This window comes from Diadema antillarum, unplaced genomic scaffold (assembly GCF_040938485.1).
Source record: "Diadema antillarum isolate AM-2024a unplaced genomic scaffold, OU_Dant_1.0 seq00000343_RagTag, whole genome shotgun sequence".
NCBI classification, from domain to species: Eukaryota; Metazoa; Echinodermata; class Echinoidea; order Diadematoida; family Diadematidae; genus Diadema; species Diadema antillarum.
Genome location: NW_027271355.1, coordinates 1,299,762 through 1,323,545, shown reverse-complemented (window position 1 = coordinate 1,323,545; position 23,784 = coordinate 1,299,762). Strand labels below are relative to the sequence as shown.

At 39.1% G+C, this 23,784-nt stretch overlaps 1 protein-coding gene across 2 annotated transcripts in view; it reads right to left on the bottom strand.

The window, feature by feature from the left end:
• LOC139730921 (AP-2 complex subunit alpha-2-like) overlaps positions 1-19,483 on the bottom strand; it is an 80,671-nt gene extending 61,188 nt beyond the window's left edge. For both annotated transcript variants that reach the window (XM_071641802.1, XM_071641803.1), the window contains exons 1-3: positions 19,348-19,483; positions 16,582-16,700; positions 15,662-15,730 (exon numbers count right to left, since the gene is read on the bottom strand). In XM_071641802.1, the coding sequence (XP_071497903.1) occupies positions 15,662-15,730; positions 16,582-16,645 (133 nt within the window). In that variant the 5' untranslated portion in view covers positions 16,646-16,700; positions 19,348-19,483. The remainder of the gene's footprint in view (positions 1-15,661; positions 15,731-16,581; positions 16,701-19,347) is intronic.
• Between the last annotated feature and the right edge of the window lie 4,301 nt (positions 19,484-23,784).

Below are 23,784 nucleotides of genomic sequence, written 5' to 3'. Positions count from 1 at the left end.
AAGAAGAAGAGGAAGAAGAAGAAGAGGAGGAGGAGGAGGACTGGAAGAGATGAAGGAAGAGGATAAAGAAAAACAGGAGGAAGGAAGAGGGGGAGAAAAACTAAGAGGAACAGGAGGAACAGGAGGAGGAGGAAGAAGACAAAGAGGAGAAAAAGAGACAGAAGAGGAGGAGGAAGAAGAAGAAGAGGACTGGATGAAAAGAAGAATAGGAGGAGTAAGAACCAGAAGAGGAGGAAAAGGAGGAGGAAGAGGAGTATGTTAGCAGGTGGAGAAAAGAGGACAGGGGGTACTTCAAAGAGGAAAATGAACAAAGCCATTGGGCAGAGATGATGAAAAGCAGAACTCTTCTGGTAGGAGACAAACATATCAAGAGGGAAAATGATGAGTTCCTATTAAATGGAGTGGGGAAGAACAAGAAGAATATAAGATATATTTAGAGGGAACTATTAAAACAAAAATATGGAGGATGGAAAGGAGGGAAAGGAAGGAGAGGAAGAGGAGGTGCAGAAGGAGAAGACAGAAGTATAAACAGTGGAAGAAGATGAAGATGGAGAGAAGGATGCTGAAGCATGGAAAAGGGAGAGAAGACATCTTGGGAAAAGGAACAGGATAAGAAGGATAGACATCAGGAAACCTTAAAGATGAGCCCAACAGAAGATGTTTTTCATATTCAGCTGACAGCGCACATCGACTACTGAGCTTGTCGCTCGCCACCTGGTAAATGGACTCTTCACATTCTCCTGAATAAGTGGCAATGTAGGCAGTGGAATGGGACACCGCGGCGCTTCAAATAAACTTCTCCATCTCCCCGTGGCGACATGGGATGCGGTCCGACTAATGCACCGATCATGGAGAATTACTCCTCCACACCTTCCTATGCCAAGCTGGGCATCTCGAGTTCCCCTTGGTTACATCCACCTCTCCTCCACCCAGCCCCACATCAATCCCCGTGGGTGACACTGGTGTCACGCTCACAAGCACAGACGAATTGCATCATACACCCCTTTTTTTTTCTTTTCTTGCCTCTTATATATTTCCTAGGATTCAATTCGGGGAGTCGCTTTCCGAGCAATAATATCCGCTATTCGCTACTCGTGCCCATACATTGCCCTGCTTTTTGGCAGCCAGGGTATCTGAACGTCAACGGTTGCCATGGCAAAAGGTTTGCATGCCAGTGAATTTCAATTCCTCACATTAATTTCCTCCATGATGTAAGTTGCACAAAAGGCAGGATTATAAGAAATCTGGGGGGGGGGGGGGGAGGAGGATTAAGGGACATCTGTATCAAAGAAGCCTGGTGGAAGTCTGATACTTTCAAGTATAAAAGTGAGTGGCATCAGAGAAGAGAGATGAGATTGAACGGCACCATGACACCTCCTGATACTTTGGAGGCTGCAAGACGGCGCGACTGATTCCCGGGCGAGCATACTCGGCATCACTGACTGTCGTGTTCCTAATCAACCCTCTCTCTCTATAGATCTCCTTCTCTCTTTCTCTTTGGACCACGATATTGAAATGTCATTGACATTTCATAAAAACAGGCTGCTAGTCAATAGTAACATGACAAATAAAAAGTTTTTAAGCACGAACCGGCCTGGTTTTGTGCAACAACTTGTGCTTTTGCTGAGAGGCAAATCTTATATTTTCACTTCAATCACAATACAGTATTTGCGAAAGCTGTATGTACATGTGACCACATGAATAGTATATAGTCCGCACAATATTTTCATCAATAACCAAAATGGTATCAAACTCAATAGAAAAAAAAAAGAGGGATACCAGCTCAAATCCTAATGCCCCTGGAAGCTCCTCTTTTGATTGTTTGTTTTAGCAAATTTATTAAAAGATTATGTTACTTAAATAGAGGATAAAGCTAAGTACATATCAATTAAACAAAATGTGTGTCTATCTTTAAAACAAAAGAAAATAAAAGGAAAGAGAAGAGATCGAGAAGAATTCTAGGAGCATAAAGACAAAGACTAAATAGCTGCAGTCACACTTGGCAAAAGAACGCAATATATACGGGGTGGTACAGTATTGGCTGATGTGAGGATTCAGCTTTTTAGCTTTTGGGAGATACTTCGAACCACTTTATGAAATGGTCCACGCGCAACATACAAATTTTAGAGATATTCAAAATTTTCTTGATAAATATTGGTTTTGAAATGGCTGAGAAATTCAACAGCAAAGTGAAACAAAGAAATCTAATATAAAAGGTGGGTCTCCCCTTTTATCAAGATTGCTTTGTTTTGGATACATCTCAGCCATTTCAAAACCAATTTTCATAATTCCTCTCAGAATTATATGGTCTTCCATATTTCATTAAAGGTTTCTCACTTTCTCCAAAAGTCACCATCAAAAAACATTGGAAACCTGAAGGTTTTCCCATTTATTACACTACAAACATACCAAACCCATAAAAAGAGAATTAAACCTGAATGAGTTGAGAGTAACAGATCAAGAGAACAGTATGAGTAGCGTCACTATTGAACAACAGCGAAAAACAGAACAAAAACAAAACTGAACACGCAATCACTGACTGAAGACACGGCACTGTTTATGAATTTCAAACACAAAATCTGTACAATCAAATTCTGATGAGATCTTCCTTGGCCAATGAACTCCCCCATAGTTCATGGCTTTGTTCGGTATCACCTCCCCTGCCCCGTCGGGTTTTCTCCTCCATAAATCATCCCGCGGGAGAAAACGATACGCCAGATATTGCTCCGCGTTCCTGGCCATTGCCGCGGCCCGCACGACCGACCACAACCGCCCATCCTTGAGCCTGGATGGGCCCTAACGGCAATTCCGGAGCACACCAATGACAGTGGCAGATAGAGATGTTTTATCATCTCAACCTGCAGGCTGGTGCAGTGCCTATTTGCCAAATTACGTACATCCTTTGAGCCAATAAGACATGGTTGCAAAGAAGTACACAATGTATGCTACACTTTGAATACTCATGCAAACTACAAACATGATGTACACATTGTACACGTTTGTATTGACAACTGTGGAAGTCACGCCCAGATGCTCAGCTACAGTGTATGGCTGTTGGTCTCTATAGTGTACAGTTGTACATTGTATGCCCACAATACGCAACAACAAAGGATCATGAATAATTTTCTAAATTCAAGAAATTCATCATTGTATTTGTTTTTGAGATATCAGGGATCATTATAACAACAGAGCTGCAGGTATAACTGGCACTAACATGCATCGTGTGGAGAAATTAAATGATCTTGGAATCACAGGTTTTTAATACTGCTTTCATTACATAAATGTAGCTTTCAAAAAGAAGAAAGAAGAAATCCTACTAAGAAAAAAGTGTGTCAATTTCAGTTCTGTTATTACATTTTACAGCACAAAGTACTATAATCACACACACAGTTCTGAGAGGGTGTGATCAGCTGTTGTATTAAAGGACATTTCTTTGCTTGTTTTTAGCAGGGGCTTGGGGGAGATGTTTGAAATATGAAATTATTATTGAAGTATGCTTAAACTACATATAGTGTACATTGTACAACACAAATAGAAACATTTGCAAAACCAACCATAAATTTTCACACTCAAACTCCCATCCCACCCTACCCCCTTTCCCCCATCCCCCCCCCTCAAAAAAAAAGGGGGAGATAGAGAGGGAGGGGACATAAGAAAGTTGATGAAAACATACTTCCAATATTAAAACAACAATGTAGATTTGCCCTAAACTCTCGGTTTTCACCCCTCCAAAACGAATAAATTCCATTGGCACGATGGGCTTACAGTGCAATTTTTTCTCTCTCCCCCTCCCCTCCCCCTCTCCCTCTCTTTCCTGATTACCCACATTGCCTTGATGTGGCCGACTAACCAATGCTGGGGATAAGGAGGGTGATCAGAGCTGATTACGGGAGCGCAACGCTCAACGTGAGATCCAATTTGAGCCGCCGCGAAATCATATGTGCGCCCCCTGCATCGGGTGAGGATGCGTATCATTGATTCCCACTAGATCCTCGCTGCACTTCCATACCTATCCTCCAAGCATTTCAATCAGGGTAAGAGGTTGTAGAATTCTGCAGGTACTGCATCAAGGGCTTGGGAGAGGGGGGGGGGGGGGGGAGGGAGGGATGAGAAAGGCTGCTTCTCAATGCTTCTAATGTGAATAGAGCATGGCCATGTTTTCCATTGCATGGAAAACAAAACTGAGTCTATTGAGCAGAAGGCAAGCATCCTACTGTAACGTTTTTGTTTTGTTTTGTTTTGTAGTGTATTCTAAGTAGTTTTGATTAATGACAGACCTTGTTGTCACTTCAACCAGTGCAAGGAATACTGCCCCTTTAAAGTGTTGTGTGCTGATATTTGCAAGTCATGCACATGCCAAACGAAAAACAAAACAAAATAAAGCAAAATATAAATCAATAACTTGGCCTTTGGCAAATGACCCCTTGTCTTGTATTGGCTAACAATCATCCAGTATCAGTAGCTACTCCAACTACATGCAACTTGTACACAATCAGCAATCAGCATTGACATTTAAAACAGCATACAGTAGAACACATTCTGTATGGAAGGGGATGAATGTAAATTCAGAAAGTAGTAACCTTTCAAGTAAACTTTGAACATACTAATGTACATACATGTACACATGTACCTTGCTTCATCTGTCCAGATTTGGGGAAGGGGGGGGGGGCTCCATTTCCATGTTTAGCAACTAAAACTATTAAAAACTATTACTAAATATTCTGATGCATTTCAGCATTCTACACAATAAGCATTCAAGGTTTTTGCTGTCCTTTCCTTTTTCCTTTTCTACTACAGCTGTAGCTCAAAACTTTCACAAAATGTGGAGACTCCCACAGGTACACCTTTCCTTTAAAATTAGTTGATTATCCTATGTTGTGTAAACATTATCAAATATTTTGTGCCAAAATATCAAATATCATGCCGGTGACAAGGCACAATAACTCTGATGCGTAAACAGCCACAGGTTGGTAGAACACAGATAATATCCCGGAGGTTTAGTACACCTGTACGCTGCCATACAATAACAATAAACGCTGAACTGCAAGTCTTAGATTCCATTACCTCTGGGCACAACAATGTTTGTCCCCTTCCTACCGAGCAATCACATCTCCCTGCTCTTCGCATTTCACCAATCCTCTTTATAGCTGCCACTGCTCCCATTCGCATGTTTACCATCTCATTAAAGCCTCATTCTATCCATCTCCTGCACTTGTGTTTGTTCCCTTTTTCCTTGTCTTCATTTTGTTTTGATTTCTTTCTTTCTTTCGATGTTTCTCTTCCAAGCACTCCTGTCCTTATCACCATTTTTCTGCCAGGAAAAGATGCCCTGCAACTCTCCGTGACATTTCGCCTTTCCAAGACGCAGCTGCGACAATGCGCAATTTATGCCGCCGTTTTTCCGTCGGTAATTGGAGCGCCGGTGAGAACGGGGCAAGGTCTGGGCGGCGGGACGGAGATTGGACAATGTGGCTTCTAATCGCATCCCTCGCCCGATGGTGTCTGCTTTCTCACCCCTTCAGCTGGCTCCGTCTATTCCTTAACAAGTGGGTCAAAACAGAGCGCTCCCTAAGCGCAGAGGACAACTTCACCACTCTCTAATTAGCTGTATGTCTGCTTGAAGAAACAGACACATTAGGCCCGTTCACACACAAGGGAAAAAGTGCGATTTAAAAATCAATTTTCTTTAATATCGCGATCAAAATTTCGAAATTTTTTCGTGTGTGGACAGAAAAATCTCACTAATTACCGCGATCCTTATCGCGATCCAACTCGCACTATTAGTGCGATTTTTCAGAATAATCGCGATAATTTTGCTTGTTTACAAAATCGAGTCTCTTTGAATCGCACGCGCGCAAAACTCTATTGGGACTGCGGGGTCAGTCTTCGGTCATGCAAGTTTTGCGCATGCGCAATTTGGCCACTGATCGTTCTTTCCTTGCTGCGAAGTGTGATTTTTCCCTGTGTATGAACGGTCAAAAAAAAAATCGAAATTTGGATCGCGATTGTAATTTCGATTTCCGTTGTGCGTGAACGGGCCTATTATCACATCAGCCTGGGTGAGGGAATTATTGCATCTCAGGGCTGACAACCAATGAAGTACTCCTACTTTGCATTCAAAATCTATTCTAGAAAAATGTACGGGAAACCATTCTGGCAGAACATCCCAGTATTTCTAAATTTTGGCAGCTGAAAATTTAAGGCACAAAATCTATCATGGGAATTATCAAGAAGCAGCTGAATATAAGAGTTCTGAAATCAAATCTAGTCCACCCACCCCCACCCCCCCCCCCCCCCCCCCCCCACAACCCCACAAGCCAAGTGGGGGCACCCTAGGATCCATCATCAATAAACTTGAGACTTCAGTCACCAATGGACTTACCAGTAGCACTTTCAAGCTCTATCACTTCCAGCTCTAGAGAAGATTCCTTAATTATGGTGGGGAGGTGTCCATTGGCCCAATGCCAATGCCCCCCCCCCCCCCCATGGTGCCCATTTGAACAACTGAGATCCTTTCATACAGCTGTAATTTAGGGATGCTACCAGTGTACCTGCCAAGTTATCAGTCAAGGGATTTTCACAAAGAAGCTGGAGATGTAAAAAGTGACTTGTGACAGATGACAGATGATGGATGATGAATGGCATGGACAACAGATGATAAATGATTGCTTTTAATTGTGCAGTGTAGCTCACTTGAGCTTTTGGTTCAGTTGGGCAAAAAATGATAACTTTCATGTGTGAATGGGTCTCTTCCCACCTCCCTGGTCTAATGCTGTATAGTAGTTTTCTGGGATAGCACTTTTGTCGTCCGCTGAAACAGAAAGCCTTTTGTTTGGAAAATAAATTTGGAGAGAATTACTCCCGGAGCTCTGGTCTTAGCTAAAGCTTTGCTCTGTTTCTTTTTTTGTTTTTGTTGTTGTTTTTTAACTTCAGTAGGCAGCGCAAACAGAAAGACCATGATATGTACATGTATTGTCAGAAATGAAAGTTTGCCCTTTTTAACCTGGGCAGTCAAAAGCAATGTGACAAGAATACAGACAGAAACACTAAAGCATCTGCAACCTGCCTGCCATTAATCTGCCCTATGATTATGCACATTAAAAAAAAAAACTTTTGATACAACACCATACACATGCACCTTCTACAGTATTTAGAATAAATGACAAATTTAGGTATTGACAGGCTTTTAAAAATTCTGCAATTTCAACAGAAAAGAAACAAAATAAACACGAACAAATCAGGGATAGAAGAGAAAGTTTTACTCTCCCATATGAAATACACATTGTACGTCTGTAGTATTAAATGATGAATATTATAAAGACGATCAACACAGCTCCAACCCAGACAAATGTGCATCCTAGGACGTGATGGGTTTATAGCATCCATCGAAATACTGCTCAGCGATACAATCATTCGGGAGCGCAATGTATCACTAACTAAGTAAATTAGAGCAGAACTAATTGAATCCATGTCCTATGGGCTTTGCGTAAGTTGCTCTAATCCAATTTATACCCCGTGCGATGCGTACACACACACAAGTTTAACTCACTGTATTGCTGTTGCCCTGCTTAAACCACCTCTCAGGGCCAAGGGTATTCGACCAAGAAGACACATGGATGTACATGGAGTCTTTGATACTGGTTGATGTCACACAAATCTGTTCATCTCTACATCTATGGTTCATATTACATTAACTGTCAAATTATGCACAATTCTTGAGGTGCAAGAGGCCAACAGTGTGTGTTTGTGCTACAGTAATTTCTCTGTAATTGGGAAAAAGATACGCAACAGTAAATTGTGTGGATGCAGCAAATATTAGAAGAGCACATCCATGGAGTTTGAGGAAAAACGGACAATCCATTCAAAAGTTTATAAAGAATGCATTTTTAAAGGTCCATGCCGCCATTACTGAATAAGAAGACTACCACAGTTTGTGATGTCACTGCAGTATTAATGAAGAGAATTACAAATTTTGAGAGAATTTTGAATGGAGTACAAGTGCCAATTTCTTCACACTTCACTGACCTGTGTTCCACTAATATTGCTGCATTCACTCAATCCACATGTAGTTGGGTATCATTCCCATTTTAAGTCTTTCATCACCATTGGCTACCTCTGAGATGTCTGTAGTGATCCATCAAAGGTCAAATACAGAGTATCAGGAGGGAAAATTCATATTGATCAGCTCATCTGATCCTAAAATCCCATTGACTTTGTACAATTTGCATCAACATGTACATTGACTTTGTACAATTTACATCAACAAGTTTACATCAACACATGTATGAATGCAAAATCATCAGGGCATTTCTATGGTTCCAATCAAAAGTTCTTTATAACCGCATCCTACATCATTGTAAATGTACGTCACAGTTGATCCATCAAATTATGATGATACAGATGATCTTGGAAAAAAAAAAAGTTGCATCAAACTTGACAATACAAACTCTTTGACTGAATATAAGACGAAAATAAGCACTATTTTTGAAAGATGGTCCCAAACGTTGCATTCCCGCATTTATTAGAACGTACAACACATTTTCACACAATGTATTCAGGTAGCTACACAGGGCTACGAGCGATACGTAGTATTGTATGTATTTGTCACAGAAATCGATTGTCATCTTTCTCACTCCAAGACTGAGCAGAAGTTTGACATTAAATAGACTCTACCAAGTTCAATACTAGTTCGCAAGCTGCTAGTTCGTTCGGGCTCATTAGATTCGAGTTGAAGGGGTACAGTGTGTAAGTGTACATAATGTGCGAGACGGGTACATGAGCAAACAGCCCCGGCACTCACCGAACTCTTTCTTCCCACTTTAATAAACTTGGAATTACGACTCCCTTCCTCCCAGGGCGACCCCTGTCCCCGAATCTTTCTTTATGTGCGTGAGAGGAAAGTCCACATTTTGAGGTGTCCCATTCCGAATCCTGATGCCAAAGGAGAGGGGAGAGTAAATACGTCAAGTAGAGGAGCTGACAGAAGCCCTCTCTTTCCCTTTTAAGGAACGTGTGAGAAAAGTGGTTCTTCTATTAAGAGTGATGCAGTATAAGACTGTATGGTGGCTTGGCGGAATAAGGAAGCAAAAAAAGGAGGAAGAAAAAAGAAATGGAGAACATTGATCTGTTCGGGGGGAAATGAACCCATGCTGGCACCGAAGTGCAAACGCAGCATCTCCCCTTCTTGCAAAAGGAAACGACGTCTCAAATTTTCATTCCCGTAATGTTTCCTGTCCCAGCCCAAGAACGGCGGCAAGCGTGATCATGCCATCGTTATACTGGACTTTTATCACAGTCTCATAAACCATGCCATGACAAGAACGGCATACATCAGCATCTCGTTTAAAGCACAATCCATGTTGGCCTTGTGGTGTATCTATCATTGAACTCAATCACACAGATGATTTAGATTTAATAATTTCACAGAACAGTGATATCATTTGTTAAACTAAAATCATGCCATCCCCAATAGATACGTCTCCTTCAAGCTGCACACAAATTTTCACTAATTTCCTGTTTCGGTGTAAAGTAAACGAAAAAAAAATGGAGTAACTCAATAGTACAGTCGTATACATGTACCAACAATTTGGTTATACAAGAGAATGTTTTCCAAATGCTAGACTATGCAACTCAGTGAGACATCAGGGAATAATTTTCAAACTCAAATTTGATTAGCAATTTCAGCTGGTGAAAAATATCTTCAATGATATCCTGTACACTTCTATTAAAACTGCTACACAAAAGTTAGATTGTGTAGCAGCGGTGTAAAAATGCATAGCAAATTGCGATGCAATACCAGAAAAATTATTCCCTGGACATTATAATACTCAGTGAGACATTAATCTCTAAAATTGCATCACATACATCTACTGTAGATGTGGCCAGTATTACTGTTCAGTTCAATTAAAATACATTTCACTGTATGTGAAACTGTAAAATTTTAATCACTAAGTTATTCTAAACACCTGGCAACATGGGGAAAGAAGATACAACGGTAGGACTTTAATTGAATTGATCTTTACTCACTGCCCACCAGGGTATAATATTATACAAATAATGAATGTTTATGAGTTGAATGGACAGAATATTTCATGAGGTGAAAGATGAAATGATCTATTCAACGAGGCGCAGCCGAGTTGAATGGATCAAACATTTCATCTTTCACCGAATGAAATATTCTGTCCACTGCACGAATGAAAAACATTTATTATTTGCTTTATATAACGCCTAAAAATAGATCCTTTTCATTTGATGTTTTATCATCTTGGATTTGGAAGAAGAGAAAATCTGAGATCGAGAGAGTGCTCACTGTGCGCTTTACGCTAGCGCGCTGTCGCATACACACACTGCAAGCTGCAAACGCTAGCGTTTTACACGAGTAGTGCCGGGCTGCGAGCTCTCGGCGAGCGTGCAATGGAGTAAATCGTATGGATCCAAATTGCACGGTAAATGGAACCGCAATTGCACGGATGATGACGTCATAGTGAAATGGGCAGAATGATCAATGTCAAACAACCAATCAGATGATAAGGATCTCTTCAGGCGTTATATAATAAAAAATCACAACAAGCAAAGTCCTGCTAGATTAGAATTGCCCATCTGCGAATTATGTGCAGTGCACCGTATGCACACTGGTGACGCTCGCCTCCATTTGAGATTCTTCGGCTGTGTGTACTACTTGTATTCAAGTGTGTACACTGTATAGAGATCAATCATGAAAAAAGCTGTACACACAATTCGTTACAGGGATTCCCAAATATATCCAAGTCAGGCTAGTCTTCCCATTGCACAGTATAGTGCACATTGTATCGATGCTACCTGGTATCCACAGATTGTAGGAAGGAGTAATACGTAGTTTTAAAATTATCGAACTAATTAAATTAGAGAGGATATGGGAAGCATTTTTCCCCTTATCTCAAAAATTGTATAAGCAGGTACTGTATAGTAAAAATGATGATCTCGTACAGTATGTTTAATATTTGTATTTCTGTGTGTCCTGAAAATGTACAAAGTAACGTAGGTGGATAGAAATTTAAGAGCAAATTATAGAAGCAGAATACACAAACACACACACACACACACAAATTACAGTACTCAACCTGGGGAAAACATTTTAAACTTCTTCTCTTTCAAAGATTCTTTATATTTTCAATATCATTTTTATCTATTGTTTTTCATGCAACTACCAAGACATGAACACACACAAAAAAAGGAGAAAAAGAAAGGAAATCCAGTTAGGTTCCCTGACATTCGATCTCCCCTCCCTCTCCCCCCTCCCCCACCCCCCCCCCCTGAAAAAAAAAAAATCCAACTGCAAAAGGGTTGACACTAATGGACAAATAGAAACATGACGCCATAGGCCCATGTTAAACTGATATTCTCAATATTTGTATTCCTGCTTGGGGGAGAATTTTCCTGGATGAAAAGGGACTGTCTAGGGGACAAAGACAAGATGAGGCATCGACGGAAAGGCTCGGGATGGCATTTTGCCGTCTTCATAAAAGGCCAAAATGTCAACGTTTATCCGGTCTCGGATTCCGGCCTGAAGTAGCTACGCTAACTCCCAGCTGTGGGCTACAGTACCCCTGCTTCTCCTGCGCATTTCCCCCGCACCATTTGCACAAATATGAGCAGCACGCACAAACTTGTTTGCTAATTCATTAGCATCACTGAAATTGATTGCAGGGACTTAAGAGATGACAATGATGCCTCTCAGGCAAAGCACTGCAACTTTGTTCATCAACAAAATTGAGTAGTAACATACACTTTTCGGGTACAGTTGCTTTTAATATCTAGACAGAAATGGTATCCAATATCTTAAATTAAAGGCATAGTTGCTGGAATATAACATGAAGGTATGACCAATGGCAGACAATGAGAGAAGTTGAAAATTGTTCTCCTCTTCCTCAACCACTTTACTGTGGTACATGTAAACCATAGTTCTAGCCTACTGTAACACACAGTCTCAGTTTCTCTTTGGAATAGAGAAAAACACTCTCTTCAAAGTAGTGTGTGTATAGAATGTACGTGTATACCCTTTAACATTGGCCATGGCGGTAAATTGCATTAAGTTTTTTCTTTAGAATGTACCTGGGAGGGATGAACGTGTTTTTAACATGATTTTGACTTGAAATGAATAGACAGTGATTTAGTAGTAAAAATAGATATTATAATATATACAGTAGTATGCAAATTTGCTTAAATGTATACAGTACGTTAAACCGCGGAATTGTCCATTTGTTGGTACTGGTCTACACTGCCTACCGCTGGGATGTACACTTAAATATAAAACACTGATGTACTTTGTTTGGATCTTTGGTTGTAATGCATCATTTAAAGAATATTACATGAGTCTTGTACTAAAGACTAGACCTTCCAACAGCTACAAAAGTACAAGCTTTATGCCTGTTAAACACTTAATAAAATACAAATAATTACCACTTCACAAAAACATTTAACACTAGCAACTGTAATCTGAATCACAGCCATGATTTTACTGTTGATGCATTTCATTTTAATGCTTGATACCTGATGAAATGACTTATGGAAAAAAAAAACATCTTAAACAGATGTAAACACTTCAACCTCTCCTACAAATACGAAGGCTTTAAGAACTGACAAGCCTTCTCATGAATTCAATACAGTGGGCTGACATGCGTGATTTTATAATGTACTTTGTAGGATCAAAAGCTACCCCAGCAGGTTGGAGTAAATCCCTAAATTCATCATGAAAAATATCATTGCACATGATAAAAAGACAAAGGCACTACGACTGTAGATAAAAATCACTGCACTAAATTAGAAAAAAAAAAAATTGTTGACCTTTTGGCCTGTAATTGGTCCTTTAGGTCTTGCAAAAACAAAACAAAGCAAAACAAAACAAGTACATGTATTACACAAAAAGTGCAATGTACTTTTGACAGCACTGGTTAAAGATTGTGAGAGAAAAACAAATAAAGATTGATATGTACAAGTAGAACACTTAATCGTGCACATCAATCAGAATTGCAATATTGCCCTGTCAAAGGTCGTGGCCTTTTTTTTTCAAATAATTTTTTCTAATAAAGTCCTGTCTACATGCAGCAGAGTCTAATTTTGATATTTGGTATTTCATTTAATAAAAAACTCTCGCAGGCAAAGAGCTACAATTGTAATACTTCAAAATGAGAAGTGAACAGTCAATTAATCTCATCAATACAGTGTACATTACATCTATCACATGAGCATGCTTTTGACATCTTCAAGCCACTCTCATTCCATGCATATCCACACCTAAAAGCTGAAACTGTCATCTTACATTCATGTAATCAATCTAAGCTTCCATGAGCAATATTCTTTTGGACAGTTTAATTACTTGTGCAGAGGCTTCAGTGAAATGATTAAAAGGCAGATATTAAAGAGACAAAAAAACAATAATACTTAAAATGAAATCTATCTTCTGAAACTTCATTATGAAATCTTTCTTTAAGAGAATCTGAAATATTTCTTTTGCAAAAATTACTTTGACTGCTGACTCCAGCAGGGTTTGTACTACAAACATGTATCAGGTAGTATGATCTTTTATAGTGTAACCTTTTATTTTGAGGTGAATATTTTCCTTGACAGTTATAATACTGTAAAAGTGGATATTTTCAGGCGACTAATTTTTCACGTTTGGCCGGGTCATAACAGTTTCGCGTGTTTTTAATTCCGCGGAATAAAGACATCACGCACAGGAACGTATGGCGAGCAAAAATACTTGCGTGCTTTTATTTTCGCGCTAGTTTCTGGTTGTGCGAAATGCGTGAAAATTTAAACACCGCGAAAATTTCCACTTTTACAGGACACACATAAATGCTACAAAAAAAGTCCCAGTTTTATTTAAAACTAAAGGCTTTAAAGGCAAAATAAGGTAAACTTGTGTTTGTAATCAATATTTTGCCCTTTAGATTTTACTGAACACTGTCACAATTGCAACAGTCTGATGTGCATGGCCAATACTGTGCAATGTAATTATGCCACCATTCACCACTGGACTGAGCCACATTTTGGTCAGTCCAAGAAACATTACATACAGTGTACAATCCATCCTTCAGCTTTAAGTCTACAAATGGCATAAAATGCAGTGTTCAACAGAAATGAAAGGCTGTTATTATTTTTTCTAATCAATGTCAGGCCATTCAGCTATAGAATAAATTGTCCATTCTGAGCATTCACTACTACCTTTTATGTTTAATAGTATACTATGGAATTGTAGATGTCAGTCAAGCATCGCACATTTTGGATTGAAAACATCAATTTAGGCATAGATTCCAGTAGACCACTTGTTTGAAGTGATCTGGAGGCTGCGATAAAAGTGTTCTAGAAGATCATATTGTCTTGGGGAGGTTTTACACATAAGAAACATAATAACCCAACATCCCTAAAAAGTAACCTTTTACAATTGAAAGAGCAAACAGCAACACACATTAAACGGAATGATACAAAGTTAGACAAAGATTTTTGGGGCTGCAAACATTCACATATAAAAATCCTATGCAAAGGACCCCACAACAATAAGTTACATTCAGACATTGATCCTTTAATAGTTCTTCGAGGGTGAATTAGCTGCAAGGATGAGCTCAGAGTTACAATGTAAGTATGGGGCGCCAAGTGTCTCACTGTCTCCTTCATCAACAAAATGAGAATTTTTCAGTTGCAAAATGAGAATTTCGTGACGATTTTTTTATTTCCTGACAAAATTTTCATTTCATCAACAAAATTGTCATTTCATCAATGAAAATGACGTCGACATTTTGTGACAAAAGATACTATGAAAAGATACTATGCGCCACTTGGCGGCCCATATTACTGTATGTGCTGTTATTTTCGCGTACAGATATTTCCGCGAATTACGAGGTCAGACATTTTTGCGAGATGTTGTTTTCGCAAATCGACACCAACGCTTAATGTTCCATAATGCTCTATTAACAAAGCACATGGAGAAAGCACATGGAGACATTTTCGCGTGTTATTAAATTCACGATCCAACTGTGATTCGTGAAATTCGCGAAAATTAAACCCTCACGAAAATAACAGCGTATACAGCAAACCACAAGCTTATAAATCCTTGAAGTTATTAAGGATGACCATCTGAACATAACTATATTATACATGTAGATAGCTCTGTGCCAGAAGCATCGCAAATGTAGAGTAATAAATTCCCTTATCAGGGCAGCATTCACAATCTTCTTTCAAGACATGAAGGAAGAATTAATTATTGGGGAATCCTCATCATAGAGACTTGGGAGCAGAGATGCGCCAATCATAATGTCATTCCGGTGTGGTATACGAGGGAATCTTGGTCGTGATAGATTTCCATGGAAGTGCTCATACACATACATGTGTCAACAGCACTGATAAGTTTACCTCATTTTCAAGTCAATTCTGAAATTCCTTCTCTCAAGATTCATCTCCTGCCTGGAAGAATGGCCCGAGCATAAAATTTGACCCCAACATCAAATTTTGGTTTCTGGTTCAACTGAGTTCTGAAATCTGTTTCATACAATGCATAATACATTTTTGTGTGTGTGTGTGTGTGTGTGTGTGTGTGATATTTTTCAAGCATGTAAATCTGTTTATAGGGCCCTTCTGCCAGGTATGCAACAATACATAAAAGTAAAATTGATAGTTAGTATCTTACCTTTGAATTTGGATCGGATATTTGCCAGCTCCTTGTTAATCCGCTTGATTTCAGCTTCCTTGCTTTTACCTGTTGAAATATGGGTGAAAAGAAGGCTAATTGGTATGTGATAAGAATGTGATGAGTACACGATTGGAGTTACTGTAAAACACAATATTTACGCTGCATGACATTTTCACAAGTTGCCTCTAACATGCGATGCATTTCAATAGTTTAGACAAGAACTTTCACATGCATTTTAACTTTGCGAACCTTGGCTCTCACAAAATTCGCGAAATTAAAATGCAAGATAAAAAAATCCTCGTTTTGCAGTAATCCAAGCATTTCTAGCATTTGCTTTACCAGTTGTCACCTTGCAGCCCTGAGCTCCATCGAATTAATACAAGATTGCTTCCTCATCTGCACAAAACATACTCCATCGATTAGCATGTCTACATGATCATGAACTCTCTCATGCTATCATTTACATCTGCCTTCAAAACAAGATGACCAAAGCATTTCTTTTTCACATACCTGAACAATTAGTGTTATTTGCTCTGCCTTTGAATACATGAATGAAAAATATCAAGAGAAAATATCAAACGACACTTGTAGTTTGCAGTATGCCAAGAAGTCATGACATACACATTGTAAGGAAAACGGTTTTGAGATAAAAGGATGTCCATACATTCAAAAATGTTTCTTTCACTTATGATCTCACTGTGGCAAAAATGGCACTACAAGAAGGCTTTACATCTCACCCTTGCCATGCTAAGGAACAACTTACAAGTGTAGTCAGCACTGATATTCTTTTAACCCTTCCTCTCCACTCCCCAACTCACTCCTCCCCCCCCCCCCCCCCCCCCCCCCCCATCCCGAAACAAAGCAAGAAGTCCTTTTGACAAATGAATAAAAGTGGTTATTACTGAAGAGTGACTTACAGTTGCGGATGTCCGATATGAAGACGGCCAATCCACGCATACCATCCCCCTTCACAGCTGGCATGGTTGACAAGATTCAGTGGACACCTGTAGTTGAGAACCTTCCTATTTCAAAGTGCCTGAGGGAGAGGGGAAGCAAAGAAGAAATCTGTTGTATCCAGTTACAAGGACCAGGTGTGATAGCAGTAAGTTTCTGTCAATTGTAGTGCTTACGTGATCTCAGCTTTCTTTTTGGAATACCATACATGTAGGTATGGTACTGTAAAATGCAGACAAGACTTTTTTAGTCTACTCAGTTAAAATGATTTCATAGTGTCTAGATTTACTATCAATTTGTTGTGTTTGAGGCAGAAGTGCATGCGCTTACATGCTTGTAATCTATGCTGCACAAAGTCACTTGTGTCACTACCCTGGTCTCTTGCGTCTGTTATTGATATGCATTTACCAAGTTACATTGTAACTCCCTTGAATATAAATTCAAATTTTCCGATCTAGGACTGTGAATCAAACACAATCAAGAAGGGTGAGGTACGGAGTACCTCACCCAATTCTCCATAAAGACAGTGCAGTGGTTAAGCGTCTTCCTATGACAACGCATGGGACTTGATTCCGTTTGTCTACGGTCTACTACTAGTACTACATGTACGGACAGCCAATAAAGACAAAAAGTCAACAAATGATAAAAGACTCCTTCATACAGACAGATTTTTCTGTTTAATCTAGCCCAATTGGCATCATCAACTTACTAACAGAGAAGTTCCTCTTACATTTCATAGTCTAAATAACTTTTATCATTAAATAGACCACTTTATACAACGTCCAAGTAGATCCTTGTAATTTGATTGGAGGATTGTCGGTCACGTGATATTCAATAAGTACTCCATTCAGCGCGCCGTGCAATTTTGGTTCTATTTTTGCGTGCAACTTGGTTCGATTTTTTCGTTCTATTCCACGGTTCGAGAAATTGTACGGTACTGCGTGTACTGTGTGTTGCATATTGAGGATCGCATGCAGCTAGCGCAGTGTACGTGTGCGGTACATGCATGCGCGTACGTAGGCCTTCGTAGTGGTAGTGTACGTGTATGAGCGCTAGGCTGTGACCTGTATCTAAACGCACTGATTGCACAAGCCAGAAAGAGAATCGCAGTGGATCCACATGTAAGTATGGCTATGTTTTTCATACATATATAGACTTCTAGGCCTACTTAGACCAAAAAGATCTACTTGGACGTTGTATAAATCAAATAGTGTATGGTCTTTACTCGTGCAATGGAACGAGATTTCGCACTCGGTGAAAGATGAGGCGCTCTATTCAACTCGGCTTCGCCTCGTTGAATAGAGCGCCTCTATCTTTCACCTCGTGCGAAATCTCGTACCATTGCACTCGTGACCATTCACTATTTGTATACTAAAACATGTTTAAGAGAATTGTGGATGTCATTTTGTATAATGTCAGTGACAATGCAATTAATATCAAACTAGAGTTCAGCACTCTGACAGCGCAGACCTCCGCCAAGCAGCTAATTTCCACCAATAATCTTGTTCTTCCACCCATACGTATGCATGCTAAAACTCGTCCGAATTCCCAATATAGAAGTCTTTTGTTACGTCATCAACCCTCAGCTGCACGGCGCACCTTACAAGAGTTCTACATCAGTCCGGGAAACCCGCTCATGAGGACCACTCCCGCGTACGAGGACTGCCCCTCCTCATGAGGACCGCCCCCCACACGTGTGTTTTAATGGGCGCTCTGCATCGGTTGATTAATAAAACTTGATTTTTGAAAAAAAAAAACAGATAGGATTTTTTCTTCTTTTCATCATGGATAGTGGACATGTGTGTGTAACAAAAAATCACCGTGCAAAATTGCGACAATTTATACGTCAGATGTGAGGTGAATAGAAGTGAATAGGGGGGCCTCATGAGGCGTTCCCCCCGGGCCTCGTGAGGCATGGGGGCGGTCCTCATGAGGCGGGGGGGTCCTCATGAGGAGGGGCAGTCCTCGTACGCGGGAGCGGTCCTCATGAGCGGGTTTCCGGGACTGACATAGATTGTCTACTTTACTGCACGTATGAAAACCTAAAAAATGCGCAGCTTGAATTCCCAAGTTCATTGACGTTACCCTACCTGCCAAAATATCCAAAGTCCTTCATTAAATCCATAAACCTTTCTGGATCACTACCAAAATTTAATCATCTGTTCATGTCATTCTCAACCCTTCCTGCAAGTTTCATTTAAATCTGTTGTCAACTTTTGAGTTATTTGCACACGGACAAACGGTAACGAAAACATGTAACCTCCTCTAACCGTTAATCATAATGCAAATAGCTCTATCTGTCTATCCCTTGGCGGAAGTAATAATATTACATTATTATAAGGTGAACAAGTGAATAATTTAGTTGTCCAGTACTGCCACAGAAAAGTTTACAAGGTACAGGTATAGTGCAGTCCGTGGTGTATGATACACACTCAGCTCAGCTCATGCGCTGTGTTACGGCGCTGAATACAGTCACATGAAACCACAGAGTACAGTGTAGTTGATAGGCAGTGAATGGGGGGCATGCTGAACTACTGGGCAGTACGGTACGGGTACTAGTATCTCACTACTGACTGTGTGCGATCCCGCAGTAGTATACAAATAGGCATAGCGAAGCCACAAAACGTGTGCGGAAGTCCGATAACAGGGCTTCAATCAGCGATCTCTGTCACAATTTGAATCTTTGTATGGCAATATCTGAGGTAACAGTATTTTCTATAAATACTTACAATCTTATGAATCGATGGGATGTGCTGAATTGCGAAGTTACGCCTCAACAGTGGAGTTTTCCGTCGGAACTATAATGCTATTCTGATGAGTGCAAATCATTGACTAGCCGCCATTACTCGAAGGGCGGAGCGCAATTCAGATGGTGTCTAGTCCCGAAGATTTTCGCATTTGATTACATCCATTCATGCAGGAGTTGGAAGCAGCGAAAACAGGAGAGACGAAAATCTCGGCTGAAAGGTACTATCTCTACCTTCTAACCGAGATAAAATAGTTTTCTTTCCCATACAGTTTTGAATGTTTGGTAGGATTATGCATCATCATAGTACAGTCAAACCTGTCTACAGCCATAGCGGCCACCCAAGGGAGACAAGAAAAAAAAAAAAATGTTGTAGACCGGTGGCCGCTATAGACAGGGTTGTTAACATGGCTTTTCTCTCGGGGGAAGTGCATACTGCAGACGCCGTGCGGACCATTATTATCATAATTTTTTTACAACGACTGGGCTGGGGGAAGTGTGATTAGTAGCCTGGTCGCATATTGCAGGTGTCCGCTTTAGACGGTGGTCGCTATAGACAGAGTTGACTGTAGTATATCGTGTATATCCTATAATTCATCAATTTCCAGCCTGATCTTGGAGTCATAAGAACTAAAGAGTACTCATGACACGCATAACGTAGGTTCATAATGTGCTTGGTAGGTGCAGGTGTATGATAGGCCTCCCATAATATGTATTATAATTTGTTATGTTTGTTTGTAATTGCTTCCACCTTCTTGTACAATTCCTTAATCCTACTTCGCAACAATTTTGTATCATCTGAATATGGAAATAAATGAAATGAAATGACATGATTATGAAATGAAGCTTGACGATGAGTAAGACCAGACTTAACGATAAAAGATCAATAAGAGTGACATAAAAACTCGTACAAAAACAGAGTTATTTTCCATTCACGTTCTTTTCAAATATTTGTCATTTTTCATATACAGATTGAATTTTCCGCATTTTTTTTTGTTTGTTTGTTGTGTCGAGCATGTAAGACAGCGTTTCATGACGTTAAGAGTAGCCTGAAAGTTGAATCTTAGAGACAACGTATACTGAGTGCATGAAGGGCATATACAAAACGTATGCATATATATATATATATATATATATATATATATATATATGAATTATATATATAACAGCAATAATTAGTTTCTGCTCGAAGTCCTAAGAAAGTATAGATTCACAACAGTAGGTCAATATAAAGTCCGTTAGAGACGTAAATTCGACGAATTTTCGCCCATAGGGCTTTGTCAAGTCAATACATTTGGCACTTTATAAAGTGTCAAATGTACTGACTTTTGACAAAGCCCTATGGGCGAAAATTCATCGAATTTACGTCTCTAACGGAGTTTATATTGACCTACTGTTGTGAATCCACAGACCTTTTCCATCCCTCTCCTTTTCCTTCTCTATTCTTCCCTGCTCCTTTTTCCTCGTTCTTCGTTGTCCAGTATCTGTCTGAGTGCATTTCCTCAAATTCTGTTGTTTCTGTGTATTGTGTTATTGTTGTTGTTGTTGTCGTCGTTATGTTTTTTTGTGGCCGATTACATATCTTCCTTTCAGTTCAATTTTCCTGGCACACCTGGCCCCATAGTGTCTGTGCCACAAATGTGATATGTTATATAGTTTATACGTTTGCATCCTAAAATCCTAGTAAGTATTGTTCATAGTATCAACATCATTATATCAATGAGTAAAATGTACAATAGTATATAGAAGAATTTAAAATGAATATGTCTTATTGGTATAACAAATTGGTGCTGTTGTTGTTTTGTTCCAGTGTTCCACGTTTTACAAGCGTGGCTTTTTTAGTGGAACACTGTTTTCCATCATTGTGATTATTTACCATTTTTGTTGCCATGACAAAGTGCATTGTTTCTTTTTTACGACATCATTCGTGTATAATTTATATTGTATTGAAAAAAAATCCTTTATCGGACGAGTGTAAGAGAATTGAAAAAAAATTGTATCACTTTGGATTATGTCAACTTTTTCTTTTTCTTTTCTTTGTGATGATGGAAATAAATAAACTATTGAAATTGAAATTGAATCTATATATAATATATACATATATATATATATATACATATATATATTATATATATATATATATCATATATGAACTTCAGTATGGTTTCGCAAGGGAAATCTTTTACTGCGAAAAGTATTGACATTGAATGTTATAGCCTATACATCTAATAATCAAAGCTGAATATTAAAAACTCGAACATGCTTCTGCGTATGTTCTGAGTTAACATCCAAGATATTCAAGTCGGGAATGCTTTCATTTTTGTTTTATGTTTGTTTGCTCTTTCTTTTTCTATTCCTCTTTTCTTGTTTTTCTTTTTTTTTCTTTTTTTTTGAGGGAGAGTGAACTTCGCGAAAATGGCAATGGACCGCTATAATAAATGCCGAAGGATTTGTGTTAAGAATATGAATAAGTTGTTAAAATTTACTGACAGGCGGGAATTATAGTGACATGCAGATAGTTGAGTAGAACAGTCGTATAGATATAAATGTTTTGATCGATTTGATCCTATAACTGCATGGATAAGCGAATATTGCGGAAGATTCAAATTATAGATTTAGTACTATCATAGATAATGATTGGCCTCTATACTTACACTAATTGCCGAGTGTCACTGTAACAACACAGCGGCTTGCATAAAATACCTGGGAAAATATCAATCTTTAGTTTGTTATTGTTTAGTTTGTTATTGAATAATCCCTTTTGCAGCTGATGCAAAATTTCAATTAGAGCCTGCAGACAGCAAAATAATGGGCCGAATGCATAAAACAAGCAATTGCTTGTAAGCAATTCCTTCAAGCAAAAGCACAAGATCGTCTAGCAAAAGGTCTAGCTCAAGCAATTGCTTAAATCCATATGCATAACCTTTTGCTTATGCTAATACCTTTTGCTTGTCCCGCACATGTATTGCTTGCGTTTTCAACAAAAGGGACGTCACGCCTGTGCGAACACAAGAACAAAGGCGAGTGTGGCAGCATGACACCATGTATTTGAAAGGGCATGTCTGTGTGGAAACATTTCCTAACATAGCAGAAGAGCTATGAAATGCACACACAGACACATACACACACATCTATACACACACACGTATTACTGGCTGATTCCCATCACTGCAGCTTACAGTATAGCCCGGATCTGCCAGATCGCACGCGGAGAGAGGTCTCCTTGCTCTCCAACGAAGTCAGACATCCTACCTGTTTTTCATCACATTTTGCGTGCTAACCACTGGAAATTCCTGTTGTTGAAATGAAAAAAGTTTCTTACACTACTTAGGAGTAATTTCTTGTAGATTTATACCACTCCTACACAAGTGTGATCTTTCTTTTAATATAAATATATGATACTTAAAAGGGTACGTTCCGGTTAAGCAAAAGCTCAAGCTCATTTTACAGAGCTTGGAAAATCGTAAGCAATTGCTAGCAAGAACTAGCAAAAGGTATGTTTTATGCATACGTTTTTAAGCAAATGCTTGGTCTCTAAGCAATTGCTTACGGGCAGCAAGCAATTGCTTGTGCTTGCTAGCAAAAACTTCTGCTGGTTTTTATGCATACGGATTCGAGTAAAAGGCTAGCACAAGCAATTGCCAGCGTTTATGCATTCGGCCCATTGTGACATAAAATTTGATTATCACACGGTCGCCGTGAACCTTTCATACAGTAAGGCATATAAAAAGTACGCGTAGAATCCATGCTGTATACGTGATTCGAAGAAAGGGATATGATTGTATTACACATCATGAAAAAAATAAATTGAAATGAGGTTCGTTATTTCGAAGGTTCGCTAAAATGAAAATCAAAATAAAAAGGGAAGATATGTTAGTTATTCCTATAACAAAGGTTCGTTTCTTCGAAAACGAAATACGGTTCGCTTTAATATCCAAAAATGAAACAAAATTTAATGGTTCGATATTCCGAAAAATCGTTATTCGCAAACGAAAAGATTCGCTAATCCAAAAATGAAACAAAGGGTTCGTCATTCAGATGGTGCGTTATTAGAAAACAAATTTTATAAGTTCTTTATTCCGAATATTTCGTTTATACGCACTCTTTTTTCTCTCTTATTTCAGATTTATAACAAAACTTATTCGATTTTCGAATGTTAACGAACCTTCGGAATAACACGAATAACGAACCTCTCCTCTGACAGGTGGCATTAGAAATAATCTTCACTGATCTTGACAGTCGATAATTTTTGTTTTGTTATTGTTTATCTATCAGTATATATACGTTTGCACGAAGTGTGGCAATAAATTTGGCTTGCTATGGATGGCAATTCATTATCCATGAAGAGAATATTATCAGCAGGATTTGTTCGCTTCTTTTCTTGACAAAACACGACGAACAAAGTCAATTCAAAGTGCGA